The sequence below is a fragment of the Lichtheimia ornata genome (genome assembly GCF_029851405.1).
Source record: "Lichtheimia ornata isolate CBS 291.66 chromosome Unknown scaffold00008, whole genome shotgun sequence".
NCBI classification, from domain to species: Eukaryota; Fungi; Mucoromycota; class Mucoromycetes; order Mucorales; family Lichtheimiaceae; genus Lichtheimia; species Lichtheimia ornata.
Window position 1 is genome coordinate 143,296 of NW_026695328.1, and position 21,805 is coordinate 165,100.

At 43.9% G+C, this 21,805-nt stretch overlaps 10 protein-coding genes across 10 annotated transcripts; 6 read left to right on the forward strand and 4 right to left on the reverse strand.

The window, feature by feature from the left end:
* Window positions 1-808: 808 nt before the first annotated feature.
* Window positions 809-1,613, forward strand: O0I10_002686 (uncharacterized protein; the record flags this gene model as incomplete). Its single annotated transcript, XM_058482766.1, has 3 exons — window positions 809-1,016; window positions 1,077-1,162; window positions 1,242-1,613. 3 exons carry the CDS (start codon window positions 809-811, stop codon window positions 1,611-1,613), a joined length of 666 nt encoding a protein of 221 aa, XP_058346333.1.
* A 111-nt stretch (window positions 1,614-1,724) lies between these two features.
* On the reverse strand, window positions 1,725-3,722 carry O0I10_002687 (uncharacterized protein; the record flags this gene model as incomplete). Its single annotated transcript, XM_058482767.1, has 8 exons — window positions 1,725-2,147; window positions 2,206-2,460; window positions 2,524-2,619; window positions 2,696-2,839; window positions 2,906-3,093; window positions 3,145-3,349; window positions 3,411-3,621; window positions 3,697-3,722. 8 exons carry the CDS (start codon window positions 3,720-3,722, stop codon window positions 1,725-1,727), a joined length of 1,548 nt encoding a protein of 515 aa, XP_058346334.1.
* Window positions 3,723-5,033: 1,311 nt separating this feature from the next.
* On the forward strand, window positions 5,034-6,698 carry O0I10_002688 (uncharacterized protein; the record flags this gene model as incomplete). The annotated part of the gene is made up of 4 exons (XM_058482768.1): window positions 5,034-5,053; window positions 5,128-5,792; window positions 5,867-6,503; window positions 6,572-6,698. The coding sequence occupies 4 exons, from the start codon at window positions 5,034-5,036 to the stop codon at window positions 6,696-6,698; spliced, it is 1,449 nt and encodes a 482-aa protein (XP_058346335.1).
* Window positions 6,699-7,724: 1,026 nt separating this feature from the next.
* On the forward strand, window positions 7,725-8,269 carry O0I10_002689 (uncharacterized protein; the record flags this gene model as incomplete). Its single annotated transcript, XM_058482769.1, has 4 exons — window positions 7,725-7,766; window positions 7,818-7,943; window positions 8,018-8,178; window positions 8,236-8,269. 4 exons carry the CDS (start codon window positions 7,725-7,727, stop codon window positions 8,267-8,269), a joined length of 363 nt encoding a protein of 120 aa, XP_058346336.1.
* Window positions 8,270-8,609: 340 nt separating this feature from the next.
* O0I10_002690 (uncharacterized protein) lies at window positions 8,610-10,235 on the forward strand (the record flags this gene model as incomplete). Its single annotated transcript, XM_058482770.1, has 2 exons — window positions 8,610-9,363; window positions 9,427-10,235. The coding sequence occupies 2 exons, from the start codon at window positions 8,610-8,612 to the stop codon at window positions 10,233-10,235; spliced, it is 1,563 nt and encodes a 520-aa protein (XP_058346337.1).
* Window positions 10,236-10,449: 214 nt separating this feature from the next.
* On the forward strand, window positions 10,450-12,923 carry O0I10_002691 (uncharacterized protein; the record flags this gene model as incomplete). Its single annotated transcript, XM_058482771.1, has 10 exons — window positions 10,450-10,630; window positions 10,686-10,699; window positions 10,760-10,891; window positions 10,952-11,098; window positions 11,154-11,341; window positions 11,414-11,751; window positions 11,810-12,040; window positions 12,098-12,178; window positions 12,236-12,427; window positions 12,490-12,923. 10 exons carry the CDS (start codon window positions 10,450-10,452, stop codon window positions 12,921-12,923), a joined length of 1,938 nt encoding a protein of 645 aa, XP_058346338.1.
* A 139-nt stretch (window positions 12,924-13,062) lies between these two features.
* Window positions 13,063-13,641, reverse strand: O0I10_002692 (uncharacterized protein; the record flags this gene model as incomplete). The annotated part of the gene is made up of 1 exon (XM_058482772.1): window positions 13,063-13,641. The coding sequence occupies one exon, from the start codon at window positions 13,639-13,641 to the stop codon at window positions 13,063-13,065; it is 579 nt and encodes a 192-aa protein (XP_058346339.1).
* A 2,141-nt stretch (window positions 13,642-15,782) lies between these two features.
* On the reverse strand, window positions 15,783-17,017 carry O0I10_002693 (uncharacterized protein; the record flags this gene model as incomplete). The annotated part of the gene is made up of 4 exons (XM_058482773.1): window positions 15,783-16,588; window positions 16,683-16,756; window positions 16,816-16,910; window positions 16,973-17,017. The coding sequence occupies 4 exons, from the start codon at window positions 17,015-17,017 to the stop codon at window positions 15,783-15,785; spliced, it is 1,020 nt and encodes a 339-aa protein (XP_058346340.1).
* An 833-nt stretch (window positions 17,018-17,850) lies between these two features.
* On the forward strand, window positions 17,851-19,157 carry O0I10_002694 (uncharacterized protein; the record flags this gene model as incomplete). The annotated part of the gene is made up of 9 exons (XM_058482774.1): window positions 17,851-18,065; window positions 18,116-18,122; window positions 18,188-18,307; window positions 18,363-18,408; window positions 18,476-18,521; window positions 18,604-18,742; window positions 18,794-18,868; window positions 18,939-19,044; window positions 19,108-19,157. 9 exons carry the CDS (start codon window positions 17,851-17,853, stop codon window positions 19,155-19,157), a joined length of 804 nt encoding a protein of 267 aa, XP_058346341.1.
* A 354-nt stretch (window positions 19,158-19,511) lies between these two features.
* On the reverse strand, window positions 19,512-21,142 carry O0I10_002695 (uncharacterized protein; the record flags this gene model as incomplete). The annotated part of the gene is made up of 6 exons (XM_058482775.1): window positions 19,512-19,654; window positions 19,712-20,020; window positions 20,087-20,452; window positions 20,515-20,758; window positions 20,846-20,997; window positions 21,070-21,142. The coding sequence occupies 6 exons, from the start codon at window positions 21,140-21,142 to the stop codon at window positions 19,512-19,514; spliced, it is 1,287 nt and encodes a 428-aa protein (XP_058346342.1).
* Between the last annotated feature and the right edge of the window lie 663 nt (window positions 21,143-21,805).

The window sequence follows — 21,805 nt, forward strand, 5'->3', positions numbered from 1 at the left end:
GTGAGATTATCCTGCGTTTATGCTAACAGGCAGCAGCATGATATGTATTAAACCGATCTCCTCAAGAAGATTCTAAAGCTTATTTGAGACATTGTCTTTCAGCGTATACAAAGAACACCCCATCTCTTTTGGTAAAGTAAAAGCAATGATGATGCTCTATTCCTCCGTATTGGCATCTCATCAAGACCAAAGGCTTGCAGCAGCAGCGGCAACAGGAATGCCATCAAAATAAAACCGTGGTCTCCAAATTTAAGCGGTGCCGTATCCATGGATACCTCGTTTAGTCGGCTATCCAAGACTTTAGCCGATCTTGAACAGGCGGATACTGTTGTTTGGCAATTTAGCCCACTGTTTTCGTATATGAGACATGCCATTTTAACCAGGAAGTTTATCCACTTGGTGTGTATGTATCCATGTGTGCCGTTATTTTACCATTGGAGCATGGATCAATCAATTGCAATGAGCTGACCCAAATTTAATAGCCGTAGGCCTTTTTTACATCGTGGGTGTAGAGACATAATCACTCAGCTATGTATAGCCCCATAGTTCATTGATTTGTTTATAGTAGAACCACCCACCCATGTAATGCCATCATTGTATTTTATTGATGTGAAAAGTAAAATCAACGTGGAGGGAGGGGTTGCGGCCATGCTGGGAAAACGGCAGCAGAAAGCAGCGACTGAATTGGTTCATTCTATATGAGCTCAGGCAGAGGGGCCAGCAAGTTATACCGCTGACGCCTCGTCTCTTGTACCTGTCCACCATACTCGCTCAAGGCTTTCTTTTTCTTTTTCTCTGGAGAGCCTTCATGGCAACATTGGCATCCTTTTTTGGATGGCGAAAACCATCAAAGAAGGAGCTCCAGAACACCATTACGCTTTCTTGGGGAAAACAACACTACGATGTCTCCTTCAAACGTCAAAATCTCGATCATGTCACTTTGAAAGATCTCAAGCTTCAGTGCAAACAACTCACGGGCGTCCCTGTTGCCAGTATGAAACTCACAGTCTCTGGAGGCAAGTGTTGCTTTTATTATTCAACGCACAAAACGAAGTAAGCTCAACGATGCTCTATAGCTAATCTCAAGGATGATACTGCCTCGCTGGCTAGTTGCGGTATTCAAGGTGGATCCACCGTTATTCTCACGGGTGAGAAAGTCAATGTAGGTTCATGTGTGTGTGTGTGTGTTGGATGGAGGACGAGGGGAAAAAGTAATGACTCTTTTTTGGATGATGATATAGAAACAAGCAGCAGCACAAGAAACAGCATCTGGTAATCCAGAGGAGTATGCCTTAATACAGCGCATTGTCAAGTTACTGGATCCTATCAAGGCAAACATGGACGCTGACATCAAAGCATTCAATACATTGGTTCAAGAAAAAAAGAATCAGGAGGAACCATTGTCCGCTGCCGATAAAAAGATCTTGTATGAAAAGGCTGTCTTCCTTTCTGAAAAGTTGATGCAAGCACTTATTACTCTGGATGGTGTGGAATGCTCCCCTGAATTTCAAACTGCAAGGCAACGTCGACGCGAAGGTGTTCGTTTGTTACAAGCTTTTCTAGAACGGGTCGATGCGGCAAGAGCTGAAGCAAAACCTCTCCTTCACGCATAGAAGAATCCCTTCCCCCACACTCTTTTTTGTCTAGACAATCCATCCATCCACACCCCCCACCCTTATCGTATGTAGAAACAAAAATACAACACTTTTTTATATACCACATCCTTAATGTTTTGCTGAATACAAATAGACATGACCACTATCATCATATACAGCGATAATGTTGGAGAAAGGATGACTTGCGATGCCGATCAATTCCGTATTGTCGCTAACCTTAGCATCATCACCAGCTAGCTCACCCGAATCCATACTGAAGCAGGCCATCCTTGAATCTTCTGATATACCATAAACAAGTTCGCCTTGGGGTGACATTGCTATTGATACCAAATCGGATGTCGAGTTGCTATGCTTGTATGACTTGATAATGCGACCATTCATTGCGACACGTTGGATACTAGCACTCTTGTAGCATACAGCCAACTGATCGGGGTGCTTGGGTATGTTCAAAATCCTGTGTACTGGAAGATTGGCATTGGATGCGTTGGATTGTATGGTGTATAAGCATGATGCATCTTGGCTATCCCAAATCTATCATTGAAAGAGGAAAAATCAGCACCATCATTTATACCTTGTGTTGATAGCTTACCTTTATAGATCCATCACTGCTACCACTGATGACTTTGGTGTTGTCGGTGGAGAAGAGAACGTCATTGACAAAGGATGTATGGCCTTTGAACTCGGTAAGAAGCTTGCCATTGCGGATATCATGTAATTTGACCAATCGATCATAGCTCCCACTCAATACGCACGTGTTGTCTTTGTTGAAGCACACAGCGGTTACGCCTTGGCTATGAGCTGGTGAAATCTTGCGTTGACAGGTACCATTTTGAATTCTCCATATCTATAGGAAGGGCCAAATTAGTCACATACATGCCCAAGTTCGGATTGCCATGGGAGTACCTACCGCAATTTTGCCATCCGTAGATCCAGATACGAGTTGCTCACTATCTCGGCTAAAGGACAAGCAAATGACCGATTCATCCATAGCCATAAGATTCTCCTATTGAGGTGTTCTTTTGTGAGTGTCATTGTTCCCATCCATCCATCCATCCATCCTCCAAATATCCCAAACCTACGTCATTTTGGTATATCAAATCCTTGCGTAGCTTGCCCGTACGATAGTTCCATACTTCAATGAATCCATCCACAGATCCCGTTACCAAATATTGACCATTGGGTGAGAAAGTGGCACATTCTGCATATGTCTTTTTGCTTGGGAACTATATGCACACACATGGAGAGTGAGTGTCTTTGTGAGAAATGCAGGTGAATGTATCATTGTTTACCTTGATGGTTGCATATTTTTCCAAAGCCGGTGCATCCTTTTCTTTTGTTTCAGTGATGGATTTCCTTTCAAAAGGATTGAATGGGGTATCAGGCGATAGGAGCCCTTGATGCTGTTGCCATGTAGCTGACTGGCTCAACAAGGTCAATAATCGTGAGCTGGGAACCACCGTGATCTCCGCAACAAGTGCTACGTACGATATGAGTGATCGATCATGATACCCCTCTTCCTTATATATACCTTGTGCAATCATTTTCCTGCGTTTTTCTTTGGTCATTCCTTCTGTATAAACATCCTTTGCATCGAAAACAGTGCGTGACAATAAATGCTCAAGTCGAAGATAGCGTTCTGGATGACGTTGTTTCATAATGTGCATGGGCTCGGTTTGGCGTAAAAGGGTCCTTGCAGCACCAAGTTCTCGCATCTCGCATAGTTCAATCACGACCTGATATAGCTTCGATAAGAAATAGAGCAAATGAATGATGAAACGCGTACAAGGATTATACCTGCTCGTACAGATCGATCAGCTTTCGTGGTGCGATATTAAGGTGTACAATATCCTTGAGCACTGTATCCCATTTCCCTTCGGTAATGTCCTTGACAAATGCGCTGCGATTGTCGATCGTGTTCAAGTTCACCATGGTCTCCTCGGAAAGCGTCGCCAGCGATCGATCCAAGTTGTTTTCTTTGAAGAACTGAAGGATAAGGCGAATGACACTAGAAAACAATACCCGATGCGTTCAATTCGACCATTGCTCCTTTTTCAAGAGAATAAAACCCAATCGCACTTACTCTTCAGCTTCAATTTCGACCGACATGTTATGTATAAGAAATGAGTGTGGAGTGTAAAGCAGGAAGTAATTGTGTCGCCTGTTTACTGAAATGTCATTGGGCGGGGACAACCTTAGCTCAGCAGAGGAAGAATCGTTGAGAGGGTGGATGAGAGAAAGAATGAAAGAAAGAAAGGGGGTACAGAAAGGGTAGATCGCTGATGATGCACGCACACGCTATCTTTTTTTTTATCCAACCTTGTAAGCCTTTGCTCATTACTACTACTGCTACACATTATGACATGGTGGTGTGTATCGTCGAATGTGGACATCCGGACCAATGGTGCGCTTAGTGACACATCGGTTGATGCTTCCGAATAGGGCTATTATACTTTTAGACGCATGCATGTGAAAAGACCTTATATCCATGGCGATCATGAAGATGAGTGCTTATTGTTTTCAGCCATGCTCAAAGCATTTACCATTTCCTACTCACGAAAAGACATACGAGTGAGTAAAAAGACGTTACAAAACAATCGGCAACATATCAATGATGCATGTCTGCATTGTAACACAGGCGGTGAAACACATATGGATGCGGCACACTCACCATTTTTGTTCCAACTGAAAATTGAATTTGACCCGTGAAGGGGGGCCAAGTGCCATGCACGTCTGTTTTGATGGATGATAAGAAGAGCCTGGAGAATACGTTATATTACTATAGAGTGACATCAGGAGACGAATACTCTCTCTGTTGCTGGGATCTTTGCTGCACTTGCTTAATCTAACTATAATCACACACACACACACCATGGATGGAAAAGGCTTTTGGACTTCTCCTATACTGTCGATGATGGCGAGTCACAGCTACATTGTACACAATGTGGCCATAATAACGTTCGATCGTTTCTGTAAAAGAACATCGCGCCAAGTATCCTACAGCGGCATGAACCGAACGACGAGTAGTCACGCCAACTAACGCAATCGACCTTGTGCAAGTGTATGTCTACTATCGTGCGAGAGAGAGTGTGTGTGTCTGCACAACCACAACAAACGTTTGGGACCGTTACTCTCTCTTTGTAGCTGCATGTAAGTTATGCGTTTAGTATGATATGGGAGAAGATGCACCTGCTTTCCAGTGTGAATATTTACATCAAATATTATTGCTCAAAGGAAGACACAGATTACCATTTTAGTTATAAACTTTGAGGACATATGTGTGGGTATGTATGGCAAGCTAGTGTCCTACATATAAATTATAAAATGTCCCTTCATGATGGAGATCTTTTTTTCTTTCTTTCACATAAACGGCTTTGCATCGTTTTTCCTTCTTTTTTTTGTTGCATCATTCCAAGAAGTATGAAGAGATCCAGCTCACGGTAAAAAAGACACGGCAGCGCAATACACTGTAATCAACCCAGCGTTGACTGACTTTTGACATCATCAACAACAGCAAGTTGACACGGATCAAAAAGTCTTCTTCTCCTCACAGGGTATCCAAGGTTACCAAGCAACAGCAGCAACAGCAGCAGCATCAGGAGCAGCAGCAACAGAAATTTTATGAGATTGCTCTCAAGCGACCCTTGTCATCATCATCATCATGTCCTCCTTTGTCACCACCCTCGTCCATCTCCTCCCCTTCCTCTTCAGTGGCAACACCCTTTTCTCACAATGATGCCATTGTCTCTGATGATGACCCACAAGTGCATTTTCTTGCTGACCAACTCAAACGCCAGCTGTCAAATGCCCTTGACAAGGTATCATCATCACCCTCTTCCTCTGAACATTTAGGAACAGCAACAGGCGGTGGTGATAGTAAAGGACCATTAAGGACGTCATCTTTATCGACAACAACACCACCTGACCTTGTTAGTGATGATGTGGGTGCTCCTGCTGCAAGCCATCGGCGATTACACAATCTGGATCTCTTGAAGCAATACCTCATGTTTGTCGCACAAGAGGCTTCTATTGACATTCAGCACGACGACAACAACGATGGCTGTGGCGAACGAAAAATCGTGATTGGTATTCCAAATGAGAACCATCATATACATCCTGGAGCACGTTTAATTGAAAGCTATGTTCATGGTCAATCGAAGATGACTTCAGTGATTGAAGGTATATAATGTTTTATTTTGATTCCTATGTGTATGTGTATGTCCCTGCTGACCCCAAAGTACATCTAACTATAGGACAAAATAAGGCGTCATCTTGCTCCTCCTCTTCTCACACCACCACAACAACAGTACCACCAAAGCAACAACATCGTCGTCGTCGACGTAGTAGCCGTCAAAAGCAAAAACCAAATGCCGTCCCATCTTCTTCTGCTTCAGCAACAGCAGCGGCGGAACCAACCCGCATGATCAAGTGTATTTGTGATACACCCAACGAAGGTTTTGGCGCCATGGTCCAATGTGACGATTGCCATCGCTGGTTGCACTTGGAATGCCTGAAAATGACGGATGAGTTTGCCCATCAAGAAAACTTTGCATGTCCCCAATGCTTCGTCTCCAATGACAACGCCCTGGATCGTCGTGGTCGAGTGAGTTCAAGTATCACTTGGCGCTATGCTGCTCGTAGAGAAAGTGAACGTATGGCTGCTGCAATGGATATGGAAATGACCAGTGATGAAGAGGAAGAGGGACATCAAGACCAAAAAAGCATGCGTTGCTGTGACAACGACAACGATGATGACAATGATACGGATGTTGGTACCCATAGTGAAGCAAGTACACCAGAGTATTACGTACAATCTCAAGAGGGTGGTGGTGCATCTCGAATGGATTATTTTGCACCTCATGCCTCGGATGTCTTTTTATGTGAAAGCTCGTACGTCTTTGTTTTGTTAAAGATGTTGCTCCATTTCCATAGTACTTACTCACATTTGTGTGTTACAGGATCCATGGCCCCACCACCATCTCCCCGACTACCATCACTACAGACGCTTTGCCTTCGTCTCTATGCACACAAGACCTACTCGAATTCTCCTTTGATACCGGCCCCTTCTGGAAACCCATTCTTTGATGATTCCTTACATGCATATATAGCACTTGCACAAAAAAAACTTTTCATTGTACATATATCCTTTCTCTCTCTCCTCCCTCCCTCCCTCCCCCCTTTACCAAAAAAAAGTCGTACCATTGTTCTCTTTCCCCCAATCTTACTTCCTTCTTTGTAATATACAGATAACATTTCTCTCTTCTTGATATACATATATACATACTCTCTTTGTTTACCTTCAATAAGGGCAAGAACGTTCTTTATAAGCGACATTGGTTCTTAAGGTCGGAAGGAAGCCGAGCCAAACACATCTTTATTTGCACAGCACATCCCACGTGTTATTGCCAAATCCATATCCTTGATGCGGGCTCGTTACAGCCAAATGACCACACCATGTTGTCAATAGTAGCATGTTGGCTCGCTGCAGCAAAGCGATAAACGGAAATTCGTGCTCATAGTAGTAGCGAAATACCATTCTTCTTCCTTACTGCACCAGCCAGCACATCAACCTTTTCGTCATTGTGACTATTTTCATCACACCATGTTTTTAGTGCATATGGTGTGTGTGCCTTTGCTGGTACATAGCTGACATGATAAAAGTTGTACAAGTGCATATAATAAACTCTGCCGGCGGTGGTGTTCAGCGATGGTTGGATGGATGGTGTACATTGCTCACATGGTGATTTTACTCACGGTGATTTTACATCTTTTTTTTTTCACTATGGAATGTAAGAAGGGGGGTACCTCTTTGTCTCTTTTCGGTATCCAGGAGCCATGGTTTGTGGATAGTAGAATGAAATGCTTTTCCGACCAAGGAGGAACACGATTTCATTAATCGTTCGCATCCGCTCAACTCCCCGCATTCCATCATGGTAACACAATAAGGCATGCACACTGCAAACAATAGGAAAAGAGCAATCTTTTGTTATCATGTGAAAATCTCTACTTCATATAAAGAGCACACAACACCCTGGGTGATATTACTTCTTGACCCTTCTTTTCTTTTTTTTTTCCATTCTTTGTATCATCATCTTCATCGTCATCTATACCATGACCACCCATCAAGTCGCTGGTTTTACCTTGTCTGCTGAGGTATGGTATCATGGTTGGCAAAAGAGGGTCGTCGGCTGACACATCATGTAGTCTCCTTTGATATCCACTTTGGGTGTAGAAGAACTTGTCAATCGAGCCACGCAACAAGGAAGCTTTCTAGCCGAATTACTCAAAATGCTTGACCCACAAAACATTGCAACCAATGAAACAGCCAAGGTAAATAAACGTCGAGAATTCTAAATGGGAAAAAAGAGGATGCCCACACACCACCGTGATTGTTGTGTTTTCAGGATGCATATGAAGAATGTGTCAAGCTACGATCTCATATCTCTGAACAATTGTGGGTTGTATGCGAAAATGAAAACGTTACGTCTTTGGAAACGACCATGGAATCGCTTGCTCGTGTATGTGCTCGATATGAATTCTTAAAAGACGTAGCGGAAGGTGATTGGTAGGTGTACATTTATCCTGATAAACAAGATCATTGACGCCATCCATCCACCCATAGGGAGATTATTGATCATCGCGTGCCAATTTGTTGAAATAAAGAGGGATTAAGAGAAAAGATGATGTGATAGGTGTGTGTGCGGAGTTAAGATAATGAATGGGATGGCCAATGGCCATGTGCCGGGCCGACGTCACCCAGCGTGAAAAACTCGGGGAAAATACTGTATCAGCACTGGTTGTCGGTAAACACCTCTCTTTCGCCGGACTATTTCTTTTCGTACGGCTCGAACTCTTACCGCACACTGCTTGCCGACTCATTGCTAATCCCTTTCATCAACGTGCTTTGATCTCGGGGAACCCTGCAAGCACTATACACTTTTTTCCTCTCTCTCTCTTTTTTTTTTCTATCCTCAAAAGAAAACGAACAACAAACGAATGGAACCAAACGCTTCTCCTCACCAGGACACTTTTCGGATGCAACCTGCCACAAACAACCCAGCTAGCAGTAGCACCAACAACACCACCACTGGTAGAACAGCTGCTCCTGCTACAACTACTACTACAACAAACAATGCTGGTGGTGGCGGTGGTGGTGGTGGTGGAGTGAACCACGATGATTGTATTTTTTTATCACCTACGCTTGCAGACATTCTCAGTGATGATCGTATTCTTCGATTCTATCAATGCGTCAAGGATATCAAAACACAACGATCACCAATGCAAACAGCAGCCATGTTCTTTGCCTTGTGTCACGCTCTAGGGGACAATGTCACATTCCTCAAGCTGCCCCATATGCCCAAAGTCATGTTTCGACAAGAGCAACAAGTGTATGCAGTTAATGTTGGTGGCACACAACAAGACATGTTTTCAGCAGCAGCAGCAGCAGCAGCACCACCCACACCATCCCACAGCAACGATTCATTTACGTTTCCTCATCATCCACATCATCCTTCTACAGTTGAATCAAATCTCTTTTCAGCCGCTGCTGCTGCTGCTGCGGCTGCTGCTGCTGCTGCCGGTGCAGAAGGATCACCGCATCAATTGCTTCAAGCGGCATTAGCCTCGGTATCATCACCGGCTACAACAGCCGAAAACAGCAGCGGCGTGAAACGAAAAGGACATGGTGATAAGGAACCAGTGAAACGTGCTAAAAAAGCGAGTCCACGAGATAAGGAGTACAGTGTTCGACGTATGTATCTATGTACATGTATAATATATAGGATCATAGTATTCACTTTTTTTTATTATGTAGGAAACGAGATTATACAAGATTTACTCAAAGTGTCCGAGGCCGATCTTTTTCACCAAGCCAATATGGTGGAGGATGATGTCAAGATGATTATCCAGGAGCAAGAGCAAAACACAAAGTACGCACAGATGTCCCCCTTGCATCGATTTGCCACTTTTGCGAATCTGCCCGCTCATTATGATTGCGACTTTGCGCCCAAGAACGCTGGTGTTTATTTCAACTATGAATATTTTCAACTTTTCCTTGCCTACCGTGATCTGGAAGCGGAACGAAAACGACAACAAGAAGATACCAACAACAATGATCCCCGCCCTGTCATGGTCCAATGCCGTGCTGATATTGAAAAGGTGCTTGTCAATACCAATTGGGAAGCGATTCGTCGACGATTGACAATTGGTGAACGCATTTTCCAAGTATGTGGTATCTTGGGTCGTGGCTTTCTACTTCTCAGCAAGCAAGTGTCTGGTCGCAAATTGCTCCACAACTTCAATACCGGTGAATGGACCGAATTCATGCGTGAATTCCAACGCCCCGAGAATCAGACTCTTTTACAAACATTACAAACGAAATACGACCCTAAACGCTTGTATGCTGCAACACCATCAGTAACACATCATCCTGTTATACATCAAGCACCAGCAGCAACATCGACACCCATGGGCGTAGTTTCATCATCTTCATCTTCTTCCGAACAACAACAACAACAACAGGCAGCATCATCCTCATCAACACCAACCCCCTCCTCCTCTTCACAGCAACAACAGCAACAATCAACAAGCCCAATGATCCATCCCAATAATAGTGATGCATAAAATATCAATTCCAATGTACACATCCATCTAAAGACCATTAAAAAGCAACTTCTTCTATGTCAAAGTGTTTTGTGGGTTGACTAATGTCCAAATGTACAGGATTATTCGCATTGATGTCATGCCGCCATGCTGTGTTTTCGTGCGACCCTAAACGGCATTTGATTTACGGGTTGTTGCGTGTCAAACTTGTTGTTTCTTCAGCTCCTCTTGTCACATGCGACATTTCGGCAATCTCATTATACGACGCGCCTTTGTCAGCAAGGCTGCAACAGCACCACGACCATCAACGACACCCGTTATACCCACCATGCGTGATTACCAACGTGAATGCGTCCAGATCTGTTTGGATTCCTTGGCACAGGGCGCTCGTAAACAAGTGGTGTCTTTGCCTGTAGGTGAGTTCTACCTCGGATGTCATTCAACCTTTTCTTTTAACAAGTGGCTCATTAGGAAGTGGCAAAACGGTAATGATCCATTGAAAATGACATTGAATGGTGGTGGTGGTTGATAGAAAAGTGATATAGGTGGTGATGGCCAATCTTATCGAGCAAGTGCCTAATCCAACACGCCTGGCAACCAAGACTTTGATATTGGCTCATCGTACTGAACTTTTGGAGCAAGCTAGCAATCAAATCATGCGATTTCATCCATCATGGGTAAGGGACAAGGGGGAGCCATAGCATTGACAACATCCATACTGATCGCTTGCTATTTAGAATGTGGTGATCGAGCAAGGCAAACGAAAGCCGGATATTGATCAAGCCAATGTCGTGGTTGCATCCGTACAAACCCTTGGAAGAGATGGTTCTTGTCGTTTGGAAAGATATGACCCTGCTCAATTCAAAACGATCGTGATTGATGAGGCAAGTGGATTTGTAAGTATGATGATGCACTTTACTAATCCTCCTCCTATTCTAGGCTCATCATGCAGCAGCCAAGACCTATTTAAGGATCCTCGATCATTTTGGTGCATCCGATCCCGATTCCCATATCTTTGTTTGGGGTTGCTCAGCGACTGTGAGACGACATGATGGTCTGGCATTGGATGGCGTGTTTGACGATGTCTCTTATCATATGGATCTTTTGCAAATGATTGAATCAGGATGGTAAGTTGTGTGTGTGTATATGCTAAATAGGAGCCTTGTGGATAAATGATTGACACACCCTTTTACATACAGGCTTTGTCCTCTCAAGGTCACCACAGTGCAAACAAGTATTGATTTGAACAATGTATCCATACGCAATGATGACTTTGTGCAATCCGAGCTCGCTCGTGTCGTCAATACGGAGCATCGTAACAAGATCATTTTCGAGAGTTGGAAGAAATACGCAAGCGATACTCGATCATCCACTCTGGTGTTTGCCGTGGATATCAATCACACACTCGCATTATGCAATGTCTTTCGTGAACATGGGATCGATGCCGAATACATCACCAGCAAAACATCTACTACCCAACGTGCTGATATTCTTGCACGCTATCGAAACGGTGATTTTCCTGTACTTGTCAACTGCGGTATGTTTTACTTACCTCATGGCATAGCCATAAAACTAATGCAAGTAGGGCCTTATAGGTATCCTGACAGAAGGAACCGATATTCCTCGTATCGACTGCATATTGATGGCTCGACCTACTCGCTCAAGTGTCCTCTTTCAACAAATGTTTGGCCGTGGCATGCGTCTCTATCCTGGAAAAGAAGATTGCACTGTGATTGATTTTGTGGATAATTTCGAACGAGCCGGTCGTGCAGGTTTGGTGACGTTTCCTAGCTTGATGGGTCTTGATCCACGGCAAGTCGTTCAAGGTAGGTTGTTGTCTCCCTTTTTTGTCGTGGATATGTAAAAGTAACCGGATCTTATAGATGAGAGTTTATTGATTATGGAACAACGAGCTGAAGAACAAGAGCAAGAACAAGTAAAAGTACAAGAGGATCCAAACCCAGGCAAGCATATTTGGCGTGTTCGTGTATCATGATACTGAAACTACTATGCGTACGTAGGCATTGACATGGATGCTATTCGACTCAAGATTACCGAATACGATGACCTGAATGAATTTATCACCGAGGCTTCACTATCACCAGAGCTACGAGACATTTCAGTCAACAGCTGGGTCACAGTGGGTGAGGATACGTGTGCGTTACATATTCTTGATCTTGGCACGGTGATATTGAAACGGGATCCTAAGGATGGTAAGTAATAGTGAATGATGATGTTGGAGGAAGAGGAGACCTATTGACAAAGGATGTCACAGGGATTTGGCGAGGGAAAATGCAACGTACCAGGAAAATCCAACGAGAATCAGAGGAACAGAAAAAGGCTGTGCATTGTCGAGCTCGATCTATACCCTTGGCGTGTGATACGCGAACATCAGCCATCCAAGCTGCAGATACCTGGCTCAATCATGAATATCGCAAGCACAAGCATCTCCTCCATCGAGCCAAGCGTAATGCCGCATATCGTTTCAAACCAGCGACCAAAGCACAATTGGAGTACTTATCTAAAAGGTTCAATGTACAGCCAAAAAAGAAGTTGACCAAAGGCCAGGCGATGGATCTTCTTTTACGGTTATCGAATGGGCAAGGCAAGATATGGCGTCATACACTTGCACAAGCTATGGAACAAGAACGTGCCACACAAAAACAAAAAGAGTCAGCTGTCCTGCGCAGGCGCAATATAGCAGTATAATTATCTGGACAATAGTCGTAAATTTATATAAATGATGGTGGTATGGAGTGTAATAATGTACTTGAAAGTGTGTGTGAGAGATAGGGTGTGTGTATGTGTGTGTAATATGAAAAGATGCAAAAGTGAATGAGGTTATGATTTAAGGCTTTTTGGAAGCTGTTGCTGCTGCTGCACCATTACCACCAAAGAGACGAGGAGCGTATCTATGCCAACCAAGTTGATGGATCTTGCGTACAAAGGCTGGGGTGACAGCTGCAGTGACAGTTACTCTCAATGGCAAAAACAAGGTTTTGTGAATACCATAGGCCAACAAGAATACTGAAGCCAATGATGGTTGTTCCTTGGTTTCTAATTGTTTGTTGCTATCCTCCTCAGGCTGCTGTGGTTCTTGCGCGGGCGTTCGGTTCATCCACTTGTTGACTGTTTTCATAACATCGTCTTCCAATCGCTTGACCTGATCTTGACCCACCCACTGGATCCCGGCAAATGCAATACCCAAATCGACCATGCCGATACCAAGATAGACCAAGACACTTGCTGCACCATACTTTTGTGCTAGTTCCTTGAGTTTGCCCACTTTGGGAGCGGCCTTGTCTTTGGCTTGTTGTTTGAGTCGTTGCGAAGTAGTAGTAGGAGGAGTAGGAGGGGTGGTGGTGTATAAACGGGAACGTGAAGCACTTTGAATGGCTGCTCGACGAATAACGTTGACAAATGACATGTTGCGTGTGTGTGTGTGTGTGTGCACGTAAAGGATGGGCGATACAAGTGAAAGAAAGTATGTCTTTGTGTGTGTGTGTTGGTGTCTGTGCCCTGGCGGTTTTAAAAAACAGGGCGTCAATTTCCGACGAGGAAGCTTTGACGCATCCGGCTCCGAGCTTATTCCATCAGCCGATCTCCTTCAAGTAGCGAATTACCCTTTGTAGCAAAGGCTTATGTGGCATAACCCATCATTGTAAATACCCTTTATCCTGTGTGACATCTATCTCGTTTCCATTTTTTGCATAATTGAATTCATGCAGAGGCGACACCCTTGTCCCTTTGTCATATCTTTATACATAAAACTCGGCATTTCGATTATGTTTATTCGTACGTTCTTTTGTGCAAGGTGCAGGAATACAATAACATCAATCAAATGGGAATAACCAATCCTATCTTTATTGCTTCGCTTGTGGTAACAGGGACCTTGTATTCGCAACTCGTGAGTCTATAGCGGCGGCCCTGAGCTGGCGAATCTCATCATCCTTGGCTAAGATAGAATGCCTTTCATAGGTATCCTTGGGTTGTACGCACTCAATAATGGTTGATATGAGGGTTGATCCAATCGCCATTGGCCTGTTGACATTTTTCGCTGCACACAACTGGGTTCCTGATTCCTATCCATGATACATAACCCCTCGTTAAAGACACATCCTTGTAGGGTCCATGTTCATCCTCCCCTTTGACAACATTACCAGAATAGCTTACCAACAAAGCCCCTTCTCAATCCCAAGTTCATTTGGATCATATGCCCCAATCCACTTACCATACTCCAAGGCATGTATCGATCTTGTTCAAAGCATACACTACATGTTGAAATAGATATCCCCTAAGTTTTCTGATACCACAGCCTATTTTTCCATTGCCTTACCGAAAAGCACGTCGCCATTAGCGTAGAGGTGGATCATCATGTAGTACAAAGAGGCCTAGAAGTTACAACAGAATGTGTCAAACGAGATAGCCAAGCCATACGTTAAGAACATACCTATTCATACAACTCGCTAGTACACGTATCCTTGAATAAACGTTCTCGAGATCTGGAAGAGCAAAAGCACCCTAGGCAAATGACGACGTGTCGCCGCATTGGTTCTTGTGACATGGCCATGCAATGTAGCTGGTGAATTAGGCGATCGAGCCCTCGACAATGCGTCGCCATGTCCTTGATAACGCTGCTTCCAAAGACGCCATGTTATTGGATGCCCAGGAGAGAGAGAGCGTGTTGTGTGGTGGGGGGTGTTGGTTGAAAGGTGAATGGAAGAAGGATAATCCGGTGCCTGTTTCATCCACCGACGGATGTATGCATAAACGGTTAGTGCATGGCATGCCACCAGGCGTATGTATACACCTACACAAAGAAAAACTTTTATGGATCGGTACCTTACCAATTGCTGGTCCCCATTTGATGAGCGTTTATGGATGAGAAACATGTTTGATTTTCCATGACGCATCCTAGGAACACCCATGGCAAGAGGTTAATGCTGCTTGAACGAATCAAGTACTTTTATCCACGTGGTGCGTGGGAAGCTAACAATGTTCACGGGTAATGCAAGGTGCACCATTGGTGCAAAAAAAAATTGCATGTGTCTCATCTTAGAACTATGGTCATCATGTTCAATGGGTAGGTTTTCAAGTCGTTTGTACAGAGTTGTATGTACAAGCTGAGTCAATTTAATCGTCACGGTGACTCATGATGTATTCTATGGCACTTGAAAGGAAGGAATAAACTACGATTTGTATACCCTGAGAAAATCCACGTCCGAGAAGCCACACTTTCCATGATGCATTGCCACACAAACACACACAAAAAGGAAATTTCATCCAATTCAAAGAATGACATGCTAAATCAAGCAGGATTGGTATTGCAATAAGGGGGGGTTGGCATGTTGTAAGAGTAAGAGTATCTATGTACACAGCAATCATCGTCGGCAATAGGGCCCCATTGCCGGATGATGAGGAGGAAAAAAAAAGTGTGTTTGTGGCTAACAAGGTTGTTGTTGTTATGGTGGTGGTGGTTGTAGTGCGAATAATGAGGATGATGGTGTTACAAGTGTGTGGTGTGTGTGATGGGGGGTATGATAAGAGATGCGCGCGTGCGCGACCTGTTTACGCAACAACATGATGATCCTGTTGATGATGACGTTCTTGTTGCTTCCGTTTTTGACGCCAGTAGTACAAAAATTGACAAAAGATGGTGAAATCAAATGTCAAAGTACCTGCACTACCGATCAAATAAGGTACTGCTTCCAGGAGCGATTCACGTGTGTTGTTTGGGTTGAGGAGGATGCTGGATGTGTATGTCAAGTTGCCACTGGCAGCAAAGGCGAATAAAGCGGGTGATAAACCGTCAATGGAACGACGACGGTAGTTTTTAACGATTTGGGGAATACGAGAGAGAAGATAGAGTGCTGTACAAATCCATGCAAAGAAACGACCAATAATCAAAGAGTTGTCAGCGACGACAGTGTACCAATCTTCTTGTTGGGATGATGCTGATACCAATGAAGCGGCTGGTAATCGAGTACCAAAAAGAAACAGTGCCATCAATACAGTCTTTTTGGTGGTCTTGTTATCGGTGTTATTAAGCGTGTACCATTTGCTAGGTGAAGAAGACGCTGAATAAGGTGCCAGCTCATCATCCAGCGTCTTGAGTGGAGCTTGCTGTTGACCTTCAATCAAAAGAGGTGTGCGAACCGATGGATGCTGAAACACTTTGGATAATGGGTCTGTGTGCGGTGGTTGTTTGTTTGTGGAGAGGCGATGTTTGTTGTTGCGTCTACGTTTATCGCGGGAGTTGTAATAGATCCACTGGCAAAGAAGGCAAATGTCGATTGATACGAAATAGATTCCAAGATAGCGCTGAAATGGCAGCTGACCAGTCAAAATACATCCGATTAGATTAGCTGCATCGCCTATTTGAGAAAGTATAAGCTTGGCATATTCTTCTTCAACGACATCATAATCCCCCCACCCACACCCACACCCTCGTCTCGAAATGTCACCTGCCTGCAAGCCATATTGATAAGAAATTGATACTGAGGGATTCTGCTGAACCCACTTTGTAGTTTTCAATTACTTGGCTATAACAAACATAAATGAGTTTACATGTTGTATACGTATATTCACGTCATCGACTTACGGTATCTGGGCATTTAACCAACAAAAGATGGAAGCATAGCCAAGGAGAACACTGATGGCTTCTTGTGTGCTATATACACAATCCCCAAAGATGAACTAGTAGGATACGTATGTTATGGCTTGAATTCTTTAAAGGGAGGAGGATAATATGGACATACGTGTATCCAATGTATATAGTTTTCGGAGGGAATGCATTGAGTCATGGGCGGTGGGCTGTAGTGGGTGGTTGGTTGGTGGTGACAGCGATGAAGAAAAAGAAAATAAAAGATATGCGGGGTGATGCATACCGGCTTTTATAGTCGTCGGGAGACAGCGGCAATTTTCTATCGCTCTAGCACAGCTATCTGGGGGGGGGGGAGAGGGCTAAAAAGATACAGGATTTACCTCTTTGGGCGATTCAGGGACATGAATGATATCATTGGTGTCTGATTACCTTGAATACCCCACCGGATCAGCCTCGTCTCGTGTCCCATTTATTGCATCTGATATAGGATCGTGGTTCACCTTGTGTTGATTCGGTCGTGACCGTTAAGGATGATGATGATGATGTTGTATGCAATGTCTATGTATGTATGTATGTAATGTGTATGTTTGTAAATAAGATGTGTGTGGAGATCGTGTCACTGTGGGTGGCATCTCGTAAGCTTACGCAATGGCTGTGTATGGTGTAATAAATAGCATATAATATGCCCCCCTTAGCATCATGCAGTGTCATGTGTGTGGATCTCTATGGCCTTATTCCTGGGTACGAATCTGTTGTGAACAAAGGGATCGGACCAATCAACAATCCTAATGGTGCATACATACAACAACATGTGTGTTCTCCGCCGCCGGCCCCCGTTGTGTCGCGTGTACAACTTCGGCCCGGACTTGCTTGTTCGGCGGTTCCCGTTTATTCTCCTCTCCTCTCCCTCTCTCTCATTTGCATTCTCATAGGGTGTGTTGGAGTAAGCACATTGTCAACTTTTGTTCAACAACACTTTCTCGGCAATCTGCGCGTTCACTGTGTTCTAAATCAACGGCGATCCCACTTTACATGTCGCTAAAGCGCAAATTCCAACCAGCCTTTTTTGAAAACAATATCACCATGGGAGCAAAGCAAAGCAACATGTCAGCAGCACAAAAGCAACAGTACCATCCAGCACAAAAGCGAGCTAAACCACGATCCTCCTCCACAGCAAGTAATACAGCAGCAGCAGCGGCAGCACGCCATAATAACAAACCTACCACTCAACCTGTTGCAAATCCAATGTAAGTTGACAGCCATGTGTATATCCATGTTAATATTCAACCTACAAAAGTCCACAGGTAATCTATCTATCTCTATTACGATAACGCGAGGCATTCATTACAAACGACTTATCCGCATCTAGTTTGATGAACAACAATGTCGTCTCCTGTTCAAGAAGTATGCTGATCCAGACACGCCAAACACCATTTCCCCTGAAGGAATGCAACGTTTCTTTGAAGATTTAGGATTATCGGTGGAGGATGTAAGTTGATATTCAAGAGGGGAGAGAGATTCAAGGTTACTAAGGAAGAATGTAGGTTCTTGTGATTGCATTTGCGTGGAAGATGAATTTGCAGACAATGGGTAAGTACGATGGCAAGCTTGATGGAATAAGATAAATGGCGTTTAACATCCCATCCACATCTATTAGGTTATATCACAGAGAATGAATGGATGCATGGAATGAGGGAACTAGGGTAGGTTATTTTACATGTGTGTGTGGATGATTCAACCGGCCCCCTGGCACTGACAGGGTCCTCCCCTCCCCCCTTTCTATAGTACCGACTCCATTGAGAAGCTTCAAGCCAAGCGTCCTGAATTAGAAAATGCACTGAATGATGCGGAACAAATGAAGGAAATGTATCGCTACACTTTTGGATATGCTAAGAACAAGGACCAAAAATGCATGGATGTCGAGGTAGGTATATGGGTGAGAATACTTTTTGTGGTATTCATGGTTCTGTTACAGGTTGCCTCTGCTTTATGGTCTATGCTATTAGGCCCCAAGTTTCCAATCGTTCAAGATTTCCTTACATTCCTACAGGTAATTTGTGGGTGGACCATCATCACGGATGTAGTTTAACCTTCTTTTTTTCTTTCCGGGGATGCGATAGGAAAAATGTCCAGTCCGGGTGGTCAATCGTGATCAATGGCAGAGCTTTTTAGAATTCGCAGCAACCGTGTCGCCTGATCTATCCGACTATGATGAAACATCCGCATGTAAGAAGATAACAGGACGTGATTACTTGCATGATAGTGATTGATGGGCGATGATTGTTGTAGGGCCTGTATTATTTGACGAGTACGTCGAATGGAAGCGTGAACAAGCATAATCATTCATTTTGTATTCCCCCTCGCACCCGGTCTGGAGCAATTTCAAGTTACCCCCTCTCACCCCCCCCCATTCTCATCTTTTTTATATAAAAATGAAAAGTGATTTTAGAATACTGTATGCTGTGTTCATCTTGGAAAAGACTATGCTGTACTGGTATCGGATCCGATCCGCCGCAAGCTTTCGGACATGAGCCGAGTATGGTTTTTGTTTGTGCTACCTCTTTGTGCCCAAAGCCAACTGTGCATGATTGTTGTTATCACACAATGAAAGTTTATTTCTAATGGAGAGTGAAATGCGTGCATAATGAGGAAGAACAGAGTGATGGAATGAAATAATGGATGCGAATTTATAATTAGACAGCGACGTTTCGTACAACATCGTCAATGGCCTTGGCAAAGTAATCGATATTACGTGTAGAAAGACCAGCCATGGAAACACGACCATTGTCAGTCATGTAAATGTGATATTTTTCCTTGAGCACCTTAACCTGGGGAGCTACATCATCCATCGTATAAGAATCTTTTATACGTTTTGATTTCATTTCTTTGTTACCTTTCAAGCCAGTAAAGGAGAACATGCCAATCTGATCGGTGATATGGTTCCAAGTGCCAGGTGTACCCAAGGCGACCAAACGTTCATAAAGAGCCTTACGCATTGTGATGATGCGGTTGGACATGTATTGAAGGTTTTCTTTCCACTCGGCGTAAAGGGCTGGGTCGTTAAGAACGATGTCAACAATGCGAGAACCATAGGCAGGAGGATTTGAGATTTCAGCGCGTTGAAGCTTTTCAAGTTGTGAAAGAACACGTTGCTTATCGGCAGGAGATTTGCTCACCACGGTCAAATTGCCAGCACGTTCACCTATAGAAAGCGTCCGTTGTTAGCTCTTTTACCTAACTTGATGTTTTCCCAATCACACACACATACCATAAAGACCAAAGTTCTTTGCAAAGGATTGAGCCACGAACAATTCAAAGCCTTGATCGACAAAGTAACGTACAGCCCACGCATCACGATCCAAGTCACCCGATGCAAATCCTTGATAAGCACAATCAAAGAATGGGAAATGATCCTTGGCCTTCATGACCTCTGCAATACCCTTCCACTGCTCAGGAGTAGGATCGACACCCGTGGGATTGTGTGCACATGCATGAATCAAAAAGATACTGCCATTGGGTGCATCACGCATACATTGAAGCATGCCTTGATAGTTCAAGCCTCGAGTCTCTGGGTCCCAGTAAGGATATTCTTCAACTTGAAAACCAACCCCTCCAAAGATAGCACGATGATTGGCTATTTAATACAATGCATTAACAACCCTATTCATTCATTCCCATGACAACACACGCTCTTACCCCAAGTAGGTTTGGAGATGTAGACCTTGCGACTCTTGGTGTAGTATTGAGAGAGGAAAGCAGCACCCGTATGATTAGCACCCGTACCAGAGATGGTTTGCACACCACCCACACGGCCTTGTTGGATAGCAGGGCTGTTTTCACCAAGGATCAACTTGCTTGCAGCTTGAGTGTAAGAGGGTGTGCCTGCAATAGGAAGGTATTCATGGTCGAGGTTGGGATCATTGAATAAGATAGCATCTGCCTACAAAATTGCCATGCCAACCAACCACACTATTGAGCCCTTGAACACAATACCACCCCCACTACTACTACTACTAGTAGACTATACCTTTTTCACAACAGGAAGGACATAGGGCTTCAGCTCATCGGTACGGAATGCACCAACGCCAACATTGATCTTTTGTGGGTGGGTGTCAGCCTTGTAACCAGCCGTCAAGCTAAAGATCACATCGGCAGGTGCTTGGGGCACATTTTGGAACACTATTGCAATCGCGTCTCAATAGGCTGTTTTGGTTGTGTGTACTTTGGGTTGGTCATGGTGTCTTTCTTTACCCGACATTTTGGAATTGTCCAAGTGAGCCGAGATCTGACCGAGACGTTGCGAGGAGGTGTTGTTGTTGGCCATGTTGTCTGTTTTTGAAACTTGGACGAAAAAAAGATTGTTTGTTATAATAGAAAGGAAAGGATAAAGAGTCGTTGGGTTTGCTTTTGTATACTCGAGTCAAACGGGTTTATTACATGATTATCATATGAATGCCTCCACCCCATTCGCTGCGCTGTCAACATGTTACCGTAGTAGCACATAGTGCCTACCCAACGTGTGAAAACAACCACGATCAGAGCACCTTATTTGGGCGTCGTATTACTCATCCCGATCTAACTCCCCATTATCAAATGTCTCTTGAAACTTGATAAACGCTCTTGAGCTGCTGCTGCTGCTGCTTCTTCCCTGGTTTCGTCCCACCCATGTACCACATGGTTCGTCCATATCACAGGTTCGATGCATGAATATTCCTATAATACGACCAACCAATAACAACAACAACCTACCTACCCATCATCCTCGTCATCAGTAGTCATTCTACTATTACTATCATGCATTCTTTCTTTCTCAATCATCGTGGTATCAGCCATCATCATCAATCTCGCAGTCGTTTTTGATGTTGATAATGGAACAAAGATATCCCATATGAAGCGTGGTAAGCTCACGTGAGGAATTATTGGTTGGAGGTAGAACAATCAACCGTGGCACGAGACACGACCACCTAATGACCCATCCAAAAACATC